Below are 18,952 nucleotides of genomic sequence, written 5' to 3'. Positions count from 1 at the left end.
CACTCCTGCTGGCCATTGAGGGCATCTGGGAGCCTTGTGGGATCTCCTTTCTGAAGAAAAGCTTTTGGGTAGCCCTGGTACTGGCAGTGGGGCACCCAGGGAGCGCCATACTCCTTTTTCCACCTCCTTCACCAAGTGACTGGCTAGTCCCCTGTGGTGTCTACCTGGTAAGCAAACGGCAACTGCCAGGAGTCCCAAGTTGTTGGATCCTTGTTTAGGAACAGCTGGGCTCCTTACTACCTGGCAAACTCAGGCCCCCCCCTGCTGGCCTGAGGTGCTGCTGCTGGGTAGCTTGGGAGGACTGATGGGCCCTTTGCACCAGATGTTGGTGCCAGGCCAGCCCCCACAGGCTGTCTCAGGAAGGCATGGCTCCCACTGGTGGCCTGAGGAGAGCAGCTGGTGAGCAGCAGCTGTTGCATCTTGGAACGCAGAGTCTGTAACTGGGTAACCCCAGTGTCTTGCCACCTTTTCCCAGTCTCCTCTTTTCTCTCAAAATGAGTGTAGTCCCCATTCCTGTACCATCAGAGGACATCTCCCTAGGGTGCTGTTAGCACCCTCCCCCACTCCTGTACCTAAGGCCATCAGAAAACACATTTACATTGTGATTTATAACTACCAAAATGACAGTTACGAAGCAGCAACGGAAATAATCCTATAGTTGGGGGGTCACCACAGCATGCGCTGTATTATAGGGTCGCAGCGTTAGGAAGGCAACACTGACAGAAAAGTTCCTGGGAGAGGCACCCACAGGCACACCTCTTCCTGTTACTTCCTCCAACTCAGTCGCTAAAGTCTCGACTTTCAGAGGCCCCTCTTCCCCCTGGCCTCTGAAGGTTCTGGAACACGTTATCAGTTGTTCCTTGCTTAAAAATTCCTACCGCCACGTGCTGCCCAGCCTCACGACATTAATACCTTCTCAGCCTTCTCTTCCCACCGCCCCTCGCCTGCAACCAGCTGCTGCCTCGCAGGGCACCCTTGTTCATTAACACGGAAGAGGCACCTGCCTTGGTGGCCCATAGGTGCCTCCTGAGCCAGGGCTAGAGTGCTAGGCCATGTCTCAGGTAGTGTCAACCCTTGGCAGTATGCGGTGGGAGGAGGATAAAGCAGCCGAGGACACAAACACACTGATGCTTCCCAAAGATTCCCGTCACAACCAGCTGCAGTGCCACCCACTATTCCAGGACCATGTGATGCAAAGCGCAGAGCAGTGTGGAAATTGCACTCTGTAGTTACCTTACAGGACTAGCAGCCAAGTCAGCTGTCCGCCAGCCACGTTCAGCCAGTCAGCCCTCTCAGGATTTAGAGGTGACAGGTTAGGGATGCGAACACTGCCTGCTTGAAGAGCTTGACAGCACTGGATGAAGCCTGGCCCAGGAACCTGGAGCTGCTGGGAGCCACTTTCCTGGTGAGCACTTTTCATGTAAGCCCCAGGTTCCCTCTGTGCAGAAGCCCACACAGCAGGATTCCCCTGGATCAAATTATCAAACCGCCAAGAGCACCTAGCTCTGAGGCTATGCAAGTCTAAAGCTGCTTCTGCGTGTGGGCAGCCAGCCCCACTGAGGACAACCTCATATCCAGGCCCCTGCCCTGGCCTGCCAGGGAGCACTGGAACTTAGGAAATGACTGGAGGGGGTGGGGCAGGCACAAAGCAGAGAACTCCACGCTATCCCTGCAGGATCCCAGCCTTCACAGACACTCATCTGTCTCAGGGGACAGCCACTCTTGGCTCCTCCTTGGACTCAGCAGCTAGATGGGGAAGGCCAGCAGAAGATCAAACGAGACCTCGGTGCCGGGCAACACGTTGGTTTTAATGGCATTGACATCCAGGCAGTCACATGTCAGTTCTGCTTGGCAACTTCCAGGGGTGAGGGGCTGCACCTTGCTGGGCTGGGCCAAGGCCCTCCAGTCTGCTCAGCAGCCTCTGAGAACTCACCACCTGGCCTGTTGCTTCCCGACCCGGCCCCACTGAGAAATACAGACAATTGCACTGATTGACATAAATCCCGAGCATCCTGGACTCCCAGCACACCCTGGTCTGTCAGCATTGATGAGGGCTTTGGCGTCTGTTCGAGGTGGTCCAGGGCTGCTCCCGGGAATAGTGTTTATCAAATGTGACAACAGTTTTAACGGTTCTTTTACAGACTGGGGGTCTGGAAGATTTATTTCTGTGGTTCTGAGACTTGTCTCCAATGGCTTCACTGGAAGTTGGGCCTGGATAACGCTGTGTTGGTTGGTTTATTTGTAAGGAATGTGTAAGGCATTTTGGTAAGTTGAACAGTTTGCCGAGGAGACTCAGACAGAGGTTCCCTCCTTTGAGCTGCAACCATCCTCCTGCGAACAAAGTGGACACGTGAAGGAAAGGCCAGGCCACGAGTCCAGGCACCCCACTTGCCCTGTGCCCAGGACCCACAAAGCCTTCCCTGAGACAGCTCCACAGGGACCTCCAGGTACTTCAGAGAAAGCAAAACTATCAGCCTGAAGGCCCAGAGCATGTACTCCAGGGGGGTACATGCACAGGAATGGGGACCCTAGGATGAGGGGAATGTGAGGGAGTGAGTGTGGGCTGAGACCTGTGGTCCTCCAGGCAAGGGGCTCCAGTCAGGCTGCAGTGCAGGTGTCGGCTATCCCCAGCGTCCTGCTTCCCAGGGCCCTCAAGAGCATAGACCTACTGCTGGAGGCCCGAGGCTAGCCCTGCAGTCCAGCCTGTGCTGAGCACTTACTGCTTTTTCCAGCTGTTCTTGCAGCTTCTTCACTGTGTCCTTCTCTTTCATCAGCTGCTCCTGGGTTGTCTTCAAGAGCTCCTGGAGTTTGGTGGCAGCACGTCCCAGGTCACTTGTTAACCTCTTCTCTTTTTCTAGTCTCTCCTGTGGGCCACAGGGGTGAAGGTACTCAGCCCTCTTCCTCATATGTCAGAAGGAAGAGCTAGCTCGGAGCACAGCCATGAACACAGGAAGCCAGTGCTGGCTGGGAGAAAGCTTTTGCTGATAATTCTGCCTGTGTCTTGTCAACTTCTGCTGCTGCCGGACAGCATCCTGGCCTGACGGTTTACTGTGCACTGCCCAGTGTGAAGGCCACTACATGAGTATCTGCCACATGACTTTCAGCTTTAAAGAGCTTACATTTAACTGATGACACCAACCTGTACCAGATGTGACTCAGTGCTGTCAAGTGCCCTCCACTAGGTGTGGCAGGGGAAGCCAGTGCCTGAGCTGTTCTTTCTAGACTGGCCCTGCTCTAAGATTAAGAATGCTTTCTTATAGGTTCATATATCTGAATGCTTAGTCATCAGGGAGTGGCACTCTTTGAGAAAGATTAGGAGGTGTGGCTTATTGCAGTACGTGTGGCCTTACTAGAAGGAAGTGCATCACTGGGGGTGGGATTTGAGGTTTCAAAGCCCAAGCAAAGACCAGTTCTTTCTCGACCTGTGGATCAGGATGCAGCTCTCAGCTACTGGTCCAGCACCATGCATGTTGCCATGACAATAAACCTCTGAAACTAAGCAAGCCCTCAATGCAGTACTCTTCACAGCAACAGGACAGTGACGAGACAGTGACCAAAGTCTTGAACTTCAAGTCCACCCCAGACCCCAGCTCCTCCCTCTACCTTCAGCTGTGTGACGTCTTCTATTCCTGAAGATTCCTGGGAGCCAGCAGCACGGAGCTTCTCCAGTTCTTGTAACCGACATGCTGTGTTCTCAGCCTTGTCAGAGAGGGGACAAGTCTGGGTACGAGGCCTAGCAGTTCATCTAGGGTCTGGTAAAGGGGGTGGGGGCATCCCAGCCTAAGAGGACAACAGCTCATGACAGCCCACATGGCTGGATCCACATGGGCAATGGAAACAGTGCACAAGCACCCAGGCCTTCAGGACCCCCAAAGATGCAGATACCTACAAGGTTCCCAGGGCAGACTCCGCACCAGTACCCACCCACTGGGGCCCCACAGCTTCTTAGCCCAGGTGCCTGGCGGAAAAGGTAGGAAGGGCAGAGACAATGGCCAAGCTCTCAAAGGTAGGCCAAAAGCTTTTGGGCTGAGGGCCGCTGGGCAGGGCCTAACCTCCTCAAATTCAGCTTTGAGCTTCTGCCGCTGTGCCTGCTCATCGTCCAGGATGGCTTCTGTCTGCGCCAGCTGTGTTTTCAGCTGTATGGAGACACCACAAACATGACTGAAGTGTCTGTGCAGGCCCCTCTAGGGCAGACAGAGACTGCAGGCTCCCCCTTCTGGCTGCTTCTAGGGGTCCCTGGGCCTTTCCCTGCCCTGGTAAGTCATTCTTAACTCACTTCTGGGGAGACAGTGCCTCACATTCAGGAGAGAAGCCGATTTGTTTAGAAAAGATGCCAGGGGAAGTACTGTAACCGAAGGAGCCTTCACAGGACTCACGAGGCAGGAAACTCCCCAAAGCCACAAGGCAGATCCCAAGTCTACAATGAGAGCGCAGATAGGACCCCGCCTCCCACCAACTGCTCTTGGTAGCTGTTCCTTTGGTCAAAACTCTAGAAGGCAGATGTCCTGCTAGCAATGCCCCAAGAAGGGGCCACAGCTAAAGACAAATCCCTTTATGGCCACAGACCCAAACCAAGCTGCAGGCCTGTCCACGAGTCCTTTCCTTATGTTGAGAGGGCCAGGGGCCCTGGCTACCTGCCCTGGCCTCCACATCCTTCCACTCTGGGGCTGCTCATCTAGACCACGCGGGGCAGGAGGGTGGCTAGCAGTGGGGACTGGAAGCGCCTGCACTGAGCAGCCAGCACAGTGGCTGCCCACCCTGAGCACCGCCTGAGGTTAGGGATACATCTGGGGACAAGCTCATCACCCTAACCTTCACAGGGTCCTGTTCGGCTGGAGGGACAGCTGGAGACCCAGCATCGTCACCATCCTCTACGTGGCTCTTCATGTCACTCAACTGCTGCCTGACCTGAAACAGGGAGGGGCGGGTTTGTGCAAATACACACTAGTGGCATACAGGTACACAGCACAGGCACACGCGTGCACAGGGACACACATACAGCACTATGTCCTCAGAGATGTTGCTCCCAGGTCCGAAAGGTTTGCTGTCTATGACACATGTTCAGATCCCCTTGTGCAGGAGAGACAGGACAAGGCTTGTGCCTAACAAGCCTTGAGGCCAACAAGTCTCTGAGCCAATGAGAGCCACATGCATTTTTCTGAGGTGAGCTTGTGGGGCAACACCTCCTCCCAAGAAGCAAAGCGACTCCCAGGGCTGTAGACCACATGAAACCAGGGAGTCCATATGAAAGAGAGGCAGCTGACATATCACAGCCCAGTTCTTCAAGGATGCAGTCTCCTGCTCATGGCTTTTGGGAGACCCACACAGGATGGCAAGACCAGATTATTGCCTTGTAATTCTCATTCCTCTGCCTTGCTGAGGGCAAATCGCACAAGATAGTGGGCCTGAGGCCATTAGATCTCTCTGGGCCTTCCATCTGAAGGGCGGCAAGGTCACACGGGTTACTTGGGAAAGGTCCTAGTCAGAGGCCTGGGGACAGAACTCAAGTACAAGCTCTTCAGAAGATCTGGGTGGCCTTGGTCTCCAATTAAGCTTTACTCAGCAAGACACCCCACTCTGTCTTCCCAAGAGGTCCCATTGCCAGAAACCAAAGCACCCAGTTGAAAGACGCCAAGCACCCCTGGCAAGCATATTCTATGTGCATGCTTTACCGGGGCTGCATCCCTTGGGGGTGGGAGTAGGGGGATCTCACCCAGACCCAACCTAGCAAATGGCTGAGAATAGCATACTGCTGGTATGATAGCCTGGGCAAGGCCTAAGAGCTGGATCCAGTGAGCTGGGAGCCAACGCTGGGCTTAGTAGAAAGTGTGGAGGGTGGCCTCCTGGCCAGAGCTGCACATGTGCAGTCTCCAAATTTCAAATGTTGATGGCTACTTCAAGGTTTTCAAAATGGCAGTGCAGACCAAACAGAACACAGCCGTGGCTGCATATGCCTACAGCCAGAGCTGGGGATGTTGGAGGCCCTGTGAAGAGGACGCACAACTGGCCAAGCAGCTGGGACACGGGGTCACAGCAGCTGCAAACTGGGAGAACCGAGCGGATGCCAAGGCAATCTGCACTGTGCAGCCCTCACATCTCTGTACAGGTTTATCTGGCCCTAGTGCCCAACAAAGGGCCAGAGGGAGCAGGCCCTCCCGTGTAACTGAGAGACAGGCAAGGCCCGAACCATCACTGAAGCAGGAAAACCTGAAGGGAGAGCACAGACATGCCAAAAGGCAACGAAGGCTGCCCTGGTTGTGATGGTGAGGGCCCTACGTCCTAGCCTGCTCAGGTGATGAGACAGGCTAGCAAGGCCTGCATGTCGTACAGCTCTCGGTCTGGAGCAGGGGCCATGTCTGCCCAAAGATGGAAAATGGAACGTGAACACCCTGATGCTGGCAGCTGTAAGCCCAGCTCAGCCTGCCTATGTGACTAATGGTGACATGCTAATAAGCTGCAGAGACTCTGCAAGGACGTCAAAACTCCACCATCAAGTTAACCACACACGCACATGCCATGTCAGACTCTCCTGCCCAGAATACAAGTCAACCTACCAGGGCAAGCTCCTTCCTTTGTTTCTGGGCTTCACTCTTGGCTTCATCCAGCTGAGACTGAGACTCTAACAGAAGCTGCCTCAACTTCAGAGGAAACAGCCAGGTGCGGGGGGAAAGGAGGCAAAAAGAAAACAGGTTCTAGTGAGTCCATACCTAAATTAGAGATGGAACCCACGCCCAGAGATTTTCGGGCAGATGTCCTACAGGTGCAATTTCCTGTCAGTTGACTTAGGAAGGATGGTACACCCTGGCTTTCAGAAACAACTGCTGTGATGGTTTGAAAGAAAGTGGCCCCAACAGGCCCATAAGAGGGGCACTATTAGGAGGTGTGGCCTCACTGGAGTAGGCTGAAGGAAGTGCGTCACTAGGGGGTGGGCTTTGAGGTCTCAAAGCACAAAGCAGGCCTGGCAGCTCACAGTTCACTTCCTGCCACTTGTGGTTTATGCTGTTAAACTCTCAGCTCCCTCTCCGGCACCATGTCTTCCTGCATGCCACCTTGCTTCCCACCACACTGATGATAACGGACTAAACCTCTGAACTGTAAACCAGCCCCAATCAAATGTTTTCCTCTGTAGGAGTTGCTGTGGCCATGGTGTCTCTTCACAGCAAGAGAAACCCTAACTAAGACATCTGCCTACTGTCTCTTGTTAAAAAGCAAAAATTTACAATCAAAACTAAACTGAAGGTACCAGGCTTGGGAATTTTGCTCCTGAAACCAGTCTGATGGAAACCCTGTGTCAGCTAAAAATGACCATAGCAAGCCAGGCGGAGGCCATACGCTGAAGGGTAGCCAGAACATAAGGTGCCACTCTCCCAAAGTAGGCTCCACCCCTGCCTACCCTGGGGCTGCCTTTCTGCAGTCTGCCCTAGGATACCTCAGGGTTCTGCAGGGCCTCAGGTGAAGGCCTGAAAACCTTGCTTTGAAGGTTCCTAGTGACAAGAGCTCCAACAGGAAATAAGATCACAGGGAAGAGCCTAGGCTTCACAGGCAGAGGGGACTGAGGACCAGGACCTCGGAATGGTGGATTCACTCACCCCTGCCACTTCCTTGGCATACGTCTTGCATTGTGCATTGGCAGATGCCATGTGCTTCTCCAACTCTGCTTCTAAAAGTGAAGTGTGCTCCCTCACCTAGACAGGGACAAACATGGACGTTGGTTAGAGCCTCTTAAGTGTTCAGCAGGGGCTCTAATCATCCTGAGTGGGAATAACAGGTGCCAAGTCTGGCTGGTCCTGAAATAAGCAAGTAAATGTACTACTGGGTACACTGAGGTTAGTAAGAAAACAATCCCTGTCAAGAGAGCCCCACTCTGAACATGGAACAGAAATTTCAGTCCTGGGTCCTGCCAAGTCCGCAGACTTGAGGAGTGAGCAGAACAGCGCTTAGATGGGAGCTTGCAAAGCTCTGGAAGAGGGCATGGTCACAAAGGCCAAGGCTTGCTGCAGTGTCTCATTCCCAAGCCTACAAGCAGAGCTGCTGCTGGGCAGAGTTGCGCAGCCCACTGAGGCTGGAAACCTTACCACTTAGGCCAAACCGGACAAAGCCCTTGCTCAGAAGAGAACAGTCTCCTTGGACATGTGGTCCATGACGAAAAAAACAACAATGACTCATGCACTCTCTGACCAGCAAATTCACAGGACAAAAGAAAGCAACCCTCAGAACAGACTGACAGACCTGATCTGAGTTTTCAAGTTCTCCTTTTAGCTTCTCCACAACGTCTTCCAGATGTTTCACTGTGACCCGTGACTACAAAGGGGAAGAAGACCCATCAGGCGTGAGAATCTGAGTGGAAGAGTTCTGGGCCCAGGCAGCTTGGGGGCCCACCCACGCTGTGGCCCCAAGCTCTGGGGCAGTATGGAGGCCAGTCATACCTTCTGGAGCTCCTCTTCAGCAGCTCCCACCTTGGCCTTCCACACCCGCTCCTCCTCCTCCACACTCTTCTGCAGGTCTTTGAGCATCCCCTCCTGCAGCGGAGGTGACAATGAGGCGGGCCCTCTCCCTCCTTAGCTTGACCCCATGAACATACACTGTACCTTCTTGACCCTCAGCTGCCCCATTGACTGTTTGACTGTGTGTTGCAGGGGAAAGAAGCTGGCCCTAGCAGAGCTATACCATGAAATGAGGTCTGTGGCCCTGGCAAGGTTGCCACAACTCTTACTGATCTTGGAATCAAAGGGCTCAAGTCCATTTACTCCAGGCCTACCTTGCCCTTCCCCCTGCCTGCCTGCCTGCCTGCCCGCCTGCCCGCCCTGTTGTAACCATCTCTTGGAGCACCAAACCTTAAACCCACTCTTGTTTCCAACTTAAAAACGAGGACCCAAGAGCTTTGTTCATCTTCTTTATCACCCAGCTGAAGAAATGAGGCCCAGAGAGGGCAAGAAGGCTACTTGAGGTCACACAGAACCATGCAATCTCCTGCCCCAAAGACTCCAAGCTCTCCTTCCTGTCAGTGCCCTAGGAACACCTAGCCACAGTCACCACCAAGGTAGGCCCTGGCTGCTCACCGTCTCTGCCAGGATAGTGCGGTACTGGTCACATTCAGCCTGCAAGGAGTTCTGGGTCTCCTCAGCTTCCCTCAACTTGGAGACTATATCCTGAGGGCAGAGGGATGATCAGGAGTCATGTTAGTCCTTTCTCTTGACAACTCAAGAATGGGCTCCTGATTCCTAAGGCCACAGGGCTTTAGGCATGGCAGCCCATGCCCGGCAATGTCACTCACTGAGGAGGGCTCTAGAGAAGCAGGTGGTTTCTTCAGCAGCTTGGAGCCCTTCTCTTTGACTTCCCACAGCCACTCAGCATAATTCTGCAAGGAAACAGACACGGTGGAGACAGGTTTCTCCCTGACAACTGTGGAGACCCGGGAGCCATCCTCCTTCCTACCTGGTGTGCTGAGATGATGGAAAGTTCCGGAAGCAAGGCCAGCAGGACCTCTTTGGTCTGGGCCTCAGCCAAACGGAGCTGCTTTTCTGACTCCTCCTAGAGAATGGGAGAGAAAAGGGTGGTACTCAGCCTCTGCCCCCGGAAGGCACACCCTCATTATTACATGTGATGGCCATGCCAGAGGCAGCTAGGCTGTTTGGTCTGTGCAAACTAGCAGACACTCAGGTCCCATAAGCTTCCCCTTTCCAGCTTGTGTGTGCAAGACGGTACACAATATATATAAGGACCAAGCTTTGGTATACAGCCTGGGCAGGATGAGGGCAGACTGAAAGCCGAAGGTGTGTGGTACAACAGGTGGAAACTGCCGGTGGATGCAGGGCATCCCCCAGCAGCAACCAGAGTGAGGGGCCAGTACAAGACAAGGACAGAGGCTGGGGAGGCTCACCTCTGACCCTGGAGGAAAGGGAACCAAATTCCCACCAGGCAGGACTTAGCCAACTTGGCAAAGATAGGGAAGGTGACCAACGCTTGACTCATCCCAAGTTGTGCCAAGCCTTACCTGCCTCAATGGCCCTCCAAAGGGAGCCTACCCTACTCAAAGAATGGGGGGGGCTGGGGGCAGAGGGAGCTAGAGAACTAAAGGAGCCAAAAACACAAAGCCCAGGACAACTGCATCCCTGGGAAGATAAATGGCTCCAGGGAACTTTCAGCCTTTGTCTAAATCTGAGACAGACAGAACCTGCTGGCAGTTCCACACCACTGGCTATGGCTCAAGGCTTTGGGTGGCAAGGCGAGCAGCACCCTGGTTCAACACTTGACACACGAAGGCAAATCGCATGACATGTGAGTGGAGCCTCTACCTCTACCTGCCTGTGTAGCCACAGCTGCGTCAGGGAACAGCTCAGGCTACAACTTCCACGTTTGCCACAACACAGCCAGTCATGAGTCATTTCTAGGGCTAAAAGTCCAAGATTCCAGGAATCTTGATTTTAGCTCTAAAAGTATAGTTAGTGTGCCCAAAGCTAGCCCATCCCAGCCCCTCCTGTGACACCCTCAGGCTTCCTGGGAGAATCATGAGAGAGTCACTGCAAAGCTGGTGCTGTGGAGACAGACACTCCTTCTGTTAAGGATGCTGGCAGGAGAAAGCCCTTCCCGTGGGACAGAAGAGTGTGATGTGTACCCATGAGCACAGGCGCGCATGAGCATCAGGTCCCACTACTGCTGAGGATGAGACTCCATGCCAGCTCCTGGCCAACCAAGAGCCTAGAGGACTTTACTGCCCAGTGCTCACTGCTGAGATCGATTCCCTGAGAGGCATTATAATTTCAGAAGGCCTGAGAAACAGGCAAGAATATTAACATAGCCCAGAAGAAAATGGCACGAAACACATAAGCTGTAGAACCCTGAGTGTGCCGAGTCTGCACTCCTCTCACAGAAGAGAAGCAATCAAGGGCACAGATTTTGAGGGAAAGAAGGAAAGAAGGAAGGAAGGAGGGAGGGAGGGAGGGAGGGAAGGAGGAAAGGAGGGAAGGAGGGAGGGAAGGAGGAAAGGAGGGAGGGAGGGAGGGAAGGAAGGAAGGAGGGAGGGAAGGAGGGAGGAAGGAAGGAAGGAGGGAAGGAGGGAGGGAGGGAGGGAAGGAGGAAAGGAAGGAAGGAGGGAGGGAAGGAGGGAGGGAAGGAGGGAGGGAAGGAGGGAGGGAAGGAGGAAAGGAAGGAAGGAGGGAGGGAGGAAGGAGGAAGGAAGGAGGGAAGGAGGGAGGGAGGGAAGGAGGGAGGGAAGGAGGGAAGGAAGGAAGGAGGAAGGGAAGGAGGGAAGGAAGGAAGGAAGGAAGGAAGGAAGGAAGGAAGGAAGGAAGGAGGGAAGGAAGGAAGGAAGGAAGGGAGGGAGGGAGGGAGGGAGGGAGGGAGGGAGGGAGGGAGGGAGGGAAAAGGGCATGGGAGCTTGGGAGGTACTAAGCTGACTACAGAAGACACTCTGTGACCAAGGCTATCCTTTCCATTGTTTGTGTGTTTCATGGTGTCTGCTAAACCAGACAGGTGCTGTGTGCTACTCCAGCCTTGGCCTGACCAAAGGACAAAGGATGGGCAGGTGTTCTGACCTTGACCTGGGTCAGAGACCGCAGCTTTTCCTCACAGGCCCGCTCCGCTAAGGCCAGTGCCTCCATGGCCTTCCAGTTCTTTTCTCGGAGGTCCTAGAGGATAGCAGACAAAGTCAGCAGTCCACACTGGGCCAGTTACAGCATGGTCCCCAAGGGCTGCCTCAAGCTGATCTCAGCAAAGGCAGGGCACACAAAACCTCCCTTCACCATTTCTCAGGACCTGCCAGGGACGGACTAACCTTTCCTCGGTCTATGCGCACAGGGCACTCAGGGGAAGTGCTCAATACCAAGCAAGGTACTGGGGCCAGAAGTACAAATGGTCAAGGCACAGTGTAAACACTGGTCTGAGGAAGTGGAGAGCTAGCTTGTCTCTTCAGAGGGAAGAGTTGCCTGACCCCAAAATAGAAAGCTAGTTCCTGGCACAGCTCTGGCCTGAAGACTCCGTAGGAAGCTTCAGTCCCTGTGTGGGGATCACTGCACAGCCAGCACACCCTGGCTGTGACAAGGCGAGTGCAAGCACAGGAGATGTGGCACACTGCGTCCCCAGCCCTGAGGTAGCGCCAAGCTTGGACAGTCTGTGGGACAGTTGCTGTGGACTGTGGGAGTGGAGAGGCAGAAGAGAGGCTCAGCACACCATGGACTCCCGGTGCAAACAATGGGAAAGGACCTGGATACAAAGGCAGGCCCCATGGGGCCTGGGCGGTCTACACAGAAGTGTGCTCACTCCTGAGGACTTCGCTCACTTCTGGAGGACTTCGCCCACTGCCTCCTCTTTCTGCCCGTCATCATCCCACCCAGCGCAGGCACCTTCCACTCACATTGTTCTTCCCTTTCTGTTGCTCCATAGCCTCCTTGAGCTCACTGGTCTCCCTCTCCAGACTCGACACCTGTGACTCCAGCTCCTGGAGACTAGAGGGACATGGCGAGGTTTCAGCCTTGGCTCTGAGAACTCATTTCTTCACTGCTGGGCACCTGCCATCTGCCTGGGCATAGCTTTTAGAAGACTGCCTAACTGCCGGCCTCTTTCTCCACTCACCTTTAGTGCTAGGAACAGGGCAGCGACCCGAGGGGGAGGCAGCAGCTGGGGTTTTGAGAGTTCCTTTCTCCTAGCCTAGGCACTACCTTGCAGCACAGAGCATGTCAGCAGCCCCTTCCCCGTGGCGCATACCTGCCCTCAGGGCTGTGCCAATGACTCAGTGCTGCCACCTCAGCCACTGGCACTCTTGGAACTGCTGCTCTTAGCAGCTCCCAAGCGACTGCTGACGTCTAACTTTTCTGAGACTGCAAGTCCCAGCTCCTTAGTTCCGGGACTGAAGTGTAAGGGATCAGGTGAGCACAACCTCCCACACTACAGGATGTTAAGTCCCTGTCTTCCTGGTGTGGGTTTGTGGATGGCTACTGACGCTGGGGCAACAAGGCAAGTCCGGCCAGCAGGGAAGTCACCTCACAAAGGAAGTGAGCCCTGCAATGTGTTCTGGACTACTCCACCAGAAAGGGAGGGCCTCGTCCATTTCCTCACTTGACTTCCTGACCCCAATCCTTACAAATCCCTCACCTTGCAGACACTGAGGACACTTCTAGACCATTGGAGCTACCAGGAAGTCTTGCCCTTGACCAGCTAAATTTGCTCCTGGACAGTGAGAGCAGAGAGTATTCTGGGTTTCACTGGCGTGTGTCCTCAGGGACTCTTGCTTTGGAAGCCGAGTGTAGCAGTGTTAAGGAGTGTGACCTTTGAGAGTCAGGGCGCAGGGGGAGGTGGTTAGGTCACGGGGAGTGCTGCCCTAAACAGACTAATGCTGGTTTCCTGCAATTAACTTCTAAGGGTAAGTTGCTACCAATAATAAGCCTGACCTTCCTGTCTCCCCACACGTAATGTCCTCCTTCTCTGCACTTCTACCACAGTGCTACCCACAGTGACAGCCACGGAGGCCCCTCGCCAGAGGCTGGATAACAAACCTGTGAGATAAGTACGTACCTTTTCTTTTTTAGAGTACCCAGCCTCACATATTTTGCTCTAACAATGGAAAGCAGGCTAATCCAACACTCTCACAAGGTAGCTTTGTTCCCTACCCAAGTCTGTCTCCTGCCCTCAAAGCCACTGAAGGGACAGGCTAGAAAGGCTCTAAAAGCGGTTTTCTCTAGAGATCCAAGCATTCCAGTGAAAGCTCCAGCTTCTAAGGACCCATGGCCAACCTGGACTATAGCTGGAGCTACAGCCCCGTAGCTCCTTAAAGCCCTCTTTGAAGCTTACCGGGTCTGCTGCTGGTTGGTCTCTGCTTGACTGGCCTGAAGAGAAAACACAGAAAGCTCCTTGGTTCCACAAGGCTCACAGATGCAGGAGCTGGGTAGGGTGGAAGGCCGTCTTCTCAGTGGAGTGACCCCTCCCCTCAGACTGGCTTGAGAAGTGACTGACCTGGGTGTCTTGCACCTGGCCTGCTTGCAGAAGGCTCTCGATGGAACAGATCCTCTCTGTGAGCCGTGCGTTCTCCGCCCTGGCCTCCTTGAGCTGTCCCTGGAGATTACTCAGCTCCTCACACTTGCTTTTCACCTCCACCTCAGAGGATTGTAATTTGCTGTGCAACTCTGTTGCAGAAGGGCAGGGAGAGAGGTGAGGGTCTAGAAATGCCTGATTGAGCACTTCAGCTGCTATCCCCTCCTCCAACACACACAGAGCACCGCGGGCCCCCCTATGGGCCACACCATGTGCCCAGAGGCCTTAAAACACAGGTCTGATCCATGGTGCTTCCTGTGGACTGCTGAAGAAAGGTATGCTATGGCAGCAGCATTTGTGAGTACCACGGGGTGAAATGAGCCACTGATGGACACCAAACACCAAGAAAAGCATGTTCAGTGGAAGCTGCAGAAGATCCTTTCTCTAGAAAATACTGGCTCATATGAGCTGAGACCAAGAGCAGAAGTCAGACAGCCAGTGATTGTGCCTCCCAAGCTCCTGGCTGGCCCTTCTGGTGGGAGACAGCCTCCTCCTGGGGTGGTATCAGAAGTCCTCTCTCCCCCAAGGCAGATCCTCAGGCTTGGCCCAAGGTGTTGCTTCCTGCTGCTCCAAATGTTGTTTAACCAAGGCAGGCGAGCCCTTGGACCCCAGCTTCCCAGGTGGGGGATCTTGGGTGCTATCCTGCTATAGCTCGCTTCTCTCCCTATCACTGAGGCATAGGGGGCTGCAGCTACCACCTGACAATCTGTGCCTTATCAGCACTTCTGTGGCCAATAGGCCACACTTTCTTTCTTGGCCTGGACAACGGCAATTCCCTCATCTCAACCCCTCTTCCTTGAAGCCAAACTTGGCCCTGCCCATTTTGACCCTGCACCATGACTCTAGAAGAGCCGGTGAAGCTGAGTCATTTCCCTGTCTCAAATCTTCCTGTCACACTTTACCACTACTAGGAGAAGGACCAGGGTCCTGCTCATCTAGCCAGCTTTCCTGTCCCACTATACACAGAGCTCAAAGTTCAAGTTCACTCCTTTCTCAGGGCTTTGTACTGGCTGACCTCCCCTTTCATCATTCTGACCTAGTCTTAAAATCCTGTCTTCTGTCTCAGAGAGCACACAGTGGCCAAAGGCACACCTGGCCTAGAGCAGAGGCCATTGCTGGCCCAAAGCCTGCTCATCCCCACCCGTCATAAATAAAGTTTTCTTTCAATGACAGGACCACAGATTACAGGGTATCAATGGCTGCTTTGCCCCCAGCAGCAGTGTCACAGTCATAACAAAAATCATCTATCTCAGAAAGTCAAGTCTTTATCTTCTGCCCCTCCACATACTGTCTGGCCAGAAGGCACTGCTATGACTAGTCCCCATGGCCAGCATGCTCTGTTGCTAGCCCAGTGCCTCCTCGGGGGCTCAAGAAGAATGGTAGGTAAGTGACTATCACATTCTCAGCAGCAGCACTGCCAAGTCTCACGCAGCCCTGGAAGGCCCTGCCCCTGCCCTACTGTCCTCACCTCATGTTTGGCCCTTGCAGGTTCTACTCTACCCATTGGACAGTCCTGGCCCACTACACTCAGGCCTCCACAATGAAACAAGGTCAGTGGGCAGACTTCGTTCACCTGCCACCCGCTGCTGCTGCTCCTGGGCCTTCTCAGCATCTGCCCGGAGGCTGGCATGGCTACTTTCTGCTCGGCACAGCTCCCGAGTGACCTCCTCCAGGCGCTTCTGCAGGGCCTCTTCACTCTCCTTGTGGGATGCCTGAGGAGGAAGAGAGGGAAGAGAACTGTGAGAGCAGAGGAGGAGGCCTAGCTCTTGTAAGCCTAGGGGCTGAAGCGATCAAAGCTCTTTACAAGGCTATCCTATTCAGGGTGGTCTAAGAACCAAGTTCAGGTCCAGTGACGGCCCAACAGGTAAAGGTGCTTACCACCACTCACGATAACCCTGACTTTAATCCCTGGAACGCACATGACAGAGGGAGAGAACTGACTCTTACAATGTAATTTCAACAAGGAAGAGACTACTCCTGAATAATTTTGAACCTGAATACATACTCTCTCAGCTAGTACCCCTTCAATGAGAGGACAATGCTAGGGTTCTTCCTTTCGGAGAAGTTTCCCCTTTGGTGCCAATTCTCTCCCTTGAAGCAGTTAAACACAATTAAGCGCCCATTCATAGGGCACTTTTAGGTTTTTCACTCAGAAGTTCAGCCATACAAAACCATCAGTGCTCAACCTTGTTTGACCCATAAAATAGCTGTTTCTCCTATTGTTAGTCTGAATCTTGAAGACTTCCTGATCGATACAGACAGGTCCACCTTGTCTTTGTTTAGAGCCACACAGCTTTGATGTGCCTGGTGGTCGCCGTTCCACGCAGTGGCAGAAAGGCCTTTCTCAGCTCTGGTGATCTCATCACTCCTCCTCTGGCCATGTCAATCAGTCCCATACCCTGAGCTCCTGGGGAGGGAAGACCTATCAGGCCTTCCAAGAAACCCAACTCTGCAAAGGACCAGATCTCTGCAAAACTCAAGTTGGTCTGGGGTGCCAGTGGGAGAGAGGGGCCAGTCAGTCAGCTAAAGTGAGATTCCAGGTCACACTCAGCCCCTTCAAGGAGCTGACAGAATGAAAACCCCACTTTTCCTTCTCTTTTGCGGCAATGTCTCAGAGGGCGGTGGTAGGCCAAGCACTTTACCGAGAGGCTCTGAGACAGCCTGGGACAGTGTTTACCAAGGACATGCCCCTCAGCTGGAGAAAAGCCTGCACTATACAGGGGGAAGCTAGGGTGAGCAATGTTTTCTCTACATTCAAATGAGAAGGCTGGCTCAGCTCCAAATGTAAGGTACAAAGGGAAAAAACGGTCTAGTGCCTGGTAGATGGTGGGCCTGCTTCTCCTCCACCTTCCCATTGCGCAGGAAGCTGCTTTCCTCCTTGGACTGTAATATCCTCATCGCTCTGTCGATACTACTGGAACAGGACAGTGACGTCCCTTGTGAAAGAACACCGACAGCCTGTCTGTGTCTCCTCATTAAGAGGGAGAACCGACCCACACTGCAGAGCCTCTGCACGATTTTCTACCCATGGCAAACATTAATTAGAGTACTGGTTTCAACAACAAGCAATCACAGGAAATACATTCATCTACAAAAATCAAAAACTTCAAAACTGTAATGGAAAGCACATCCATACATCTTAGGAGACAACAAGTTTTTTTAGCCCAGAAGACAGGGGTCAACGCAGCCAATCACATCAAAGGGTTCCAAAGGCTAATTCTACTCTAGGCCAACTGGCTAGGGACTTCTATAAGCACTGCTAGGACTTTAAACTTCAGTCCATCCTGGGACAAGAAGCCAGGACAGGTGTCATTAGTACCCTCAAAGAACACTTTACAATTCTTTTCTGGCAAGCCTGGGAGATGGCTCTGGGGTCAGGGTTAGGACCATATCCTGATGCCTATGCTCTAGGATCCAACCCAGGAGGCCCTGCCTGCCCTAGACCCTGAGGCCGCACAGTGAAGGAGCTTGGGTGAAGAAAGAACAGAATGAAGGGCCCTTTCTTCCTTCTTTCTTCACACGAAGCGGCAGTCGCGCACAGCGCTCCCTCAAAGCCACACTGCAGAACAGGTGCTACTGTCATGCCCAGGGGCCCAGAAGCAGCCGGCTAGCAGCGCTGACTGCCTTAGGCCAGGCCTATCTGTCTTCACACAAGCTATCAGGAGCATCAGACGTCGTAAGGCCCGAGGGCTGACTGAAGCCCTGATGACTGCCCAAGCATGCTATGAAAACACCTCCCTCTTTCTGAGGGAGGCTGGGCATACTTGTGGAAACCAGCTTCCAGGCCCCAGCATTTGCAGCCAGTTAGCTCGCTAGCCACCACAGAGCTGCTGGAGCACAGTGGGAGCCAGTGCAGGAGAACAAGTGCAGCTTGGGAGCCGGACCCTGAGGTCCAGACCCTGACTCTGCCACGTCCTGGCCATGCAAACTCTGGGTAGTTGTTTTACTTCTCTGTGCCACAAGTTCCTGTGAGTAAACGGCAGAAGCCAAAAGCCCCTACCTCACGGTAGGCGACAACAATAAGTAGCTGAGCTAATACTTACACTGACACTCAGCACTTGCAACAATCCTTAGCGCATAACATCCACTGTGTGCCATCACTCTTACTAACAAGGCAAAGGTCGAGGGTGCAAGCCCCAAACACTGACTGTATGTCCAGCTGTCTGTGCTGACTGGAAAGGGCTCAGTATGAGCAGACACGGTCCCTGCTATACAGTCAGGTCTGGAGGGCAGCGAGTGGGCACTGAGGCTACCACCGCCACTCACCTGCAGCTGTAGGACCTGCTTCTCGAAGGTGGCTGCCTTGGCTTCCAGGGCTTTCCGCTGGTGCTCCTCCTGCCGGGAGGCCTCCGACTTCTCCACTAGCTCCTTGCTGACCTTGCTGAGCTCCTGTCGGAGTTTTGCCAGTTCTGCATTCTGCCTGAAAGACAGGCCCCAGCCCCAATTGAGGACAGTGATAAAGACTGGCAACTAATCCCTCCCTCTGGCATATCTGCCCATGTCTATTTTAGTGTCCAAGTCTTAGGGCCATTATTCAAGTGTCTCTTACGTGTCAACCATGTGGCTTTTTGTTGTGGGTTTTATTGAAAATGGGTTGCCAACATAGTATGTGGGCCAGAGGGAGCAAAAGGCTCCCAAGATGCCACTAAAAACACACACAGAGAAAAGCCAAGCTATATGGGAGTCACCACCTCTCAGCCCCTGCAGTGCCCGGGCGGCAGCTCACAAACTGTAAGTGTCTCCCCTTCACTGGCAGAGGAGATGATAACCAGGCCAGGGACTGCCTCCTGAAGGCACTGATGGTGCTTATCCTGGCTCCTTGTTCCAGCAGACAACAAAGGTCACTCAAAGTCAGAACACAAGGCACTTAGAAAAATGTGCCTTCATTTGTTACTTAAAAGTGGGTCTCAGGACATAAGAACATTCT

General features: G+C 53.5%; 1 protein-coding gene across 1 annotated transcript in view; it reads right to left on the bottom strand.

The window, feature by feature from the left end:
- Positions 1–1,787: 1,787 nt before the first annotated feature.
- Positions 1,788–18,952, bottom strand: part of Rrbp1 (ribosome binding protein 1) — a 38,671-nt gene continuing 21,506 nt past the window's right edge. Inside the window, 18 exon segments of the mRNA XM_055602567.1 lie at positions 1,788–2,331; positions 2,721–2,864; positions 3,604–3,699; positions 4,053–4,136; positions 4,813–4,908; positions 6,555–6,638; positions 7,590–7,685; positions 8,230–8,301; positions 8,427–8,519; positions 9,060–9,149; positions 9,275–9,358; positions 9,436–9,531; positions 11,535–11,627; positions 12,353–12,443; positions 13,786–13,820; positions 13,948–14,117; positions 15,599–15,737; positions 18,292–18,445. Coding sequence (XP_055458542.1) covers positions 2,293–2,331; positions 2,721–2,864; positions 3,604–3,699; positions 4,053–4,136; positions 4,813–4,908; positions 6,555–6,638; positions 7,590–7,685; positions 8,230–8,301; positions 8,427–8,519; positions 9,060–9,149; positions 9,275–9,358; positions 9,436–9,531; positions 11,535–11,627; positions 12,353–12,443; positions 13,786–13,820; positions 13,948–14,117; positions 15,599–15,737; positions 18,292–18,445 — 1,756 coding nt within the window. The 3' untranslated portion in view covers positions 1,788–2,292.

Source organism: Psammomys obesus, unplaced genomic scaffold (genome assembly GCF_907164565.1).
Source record: "Psammomys obesus unplaced genomic scaffold, mPsaObe1.curated_primary_1811, whole genome shotgun sequence".
In the NCBI taxonomy this organism is placed as follows: Eukaryota; Metazoa; Chordata; class Mammalia; order Rodentia; family Muridae; genus Psammomys; species Psammomys obesus.
This window is presented reverse-complemented; position numbering and strand designations above follow the sequence as displayed.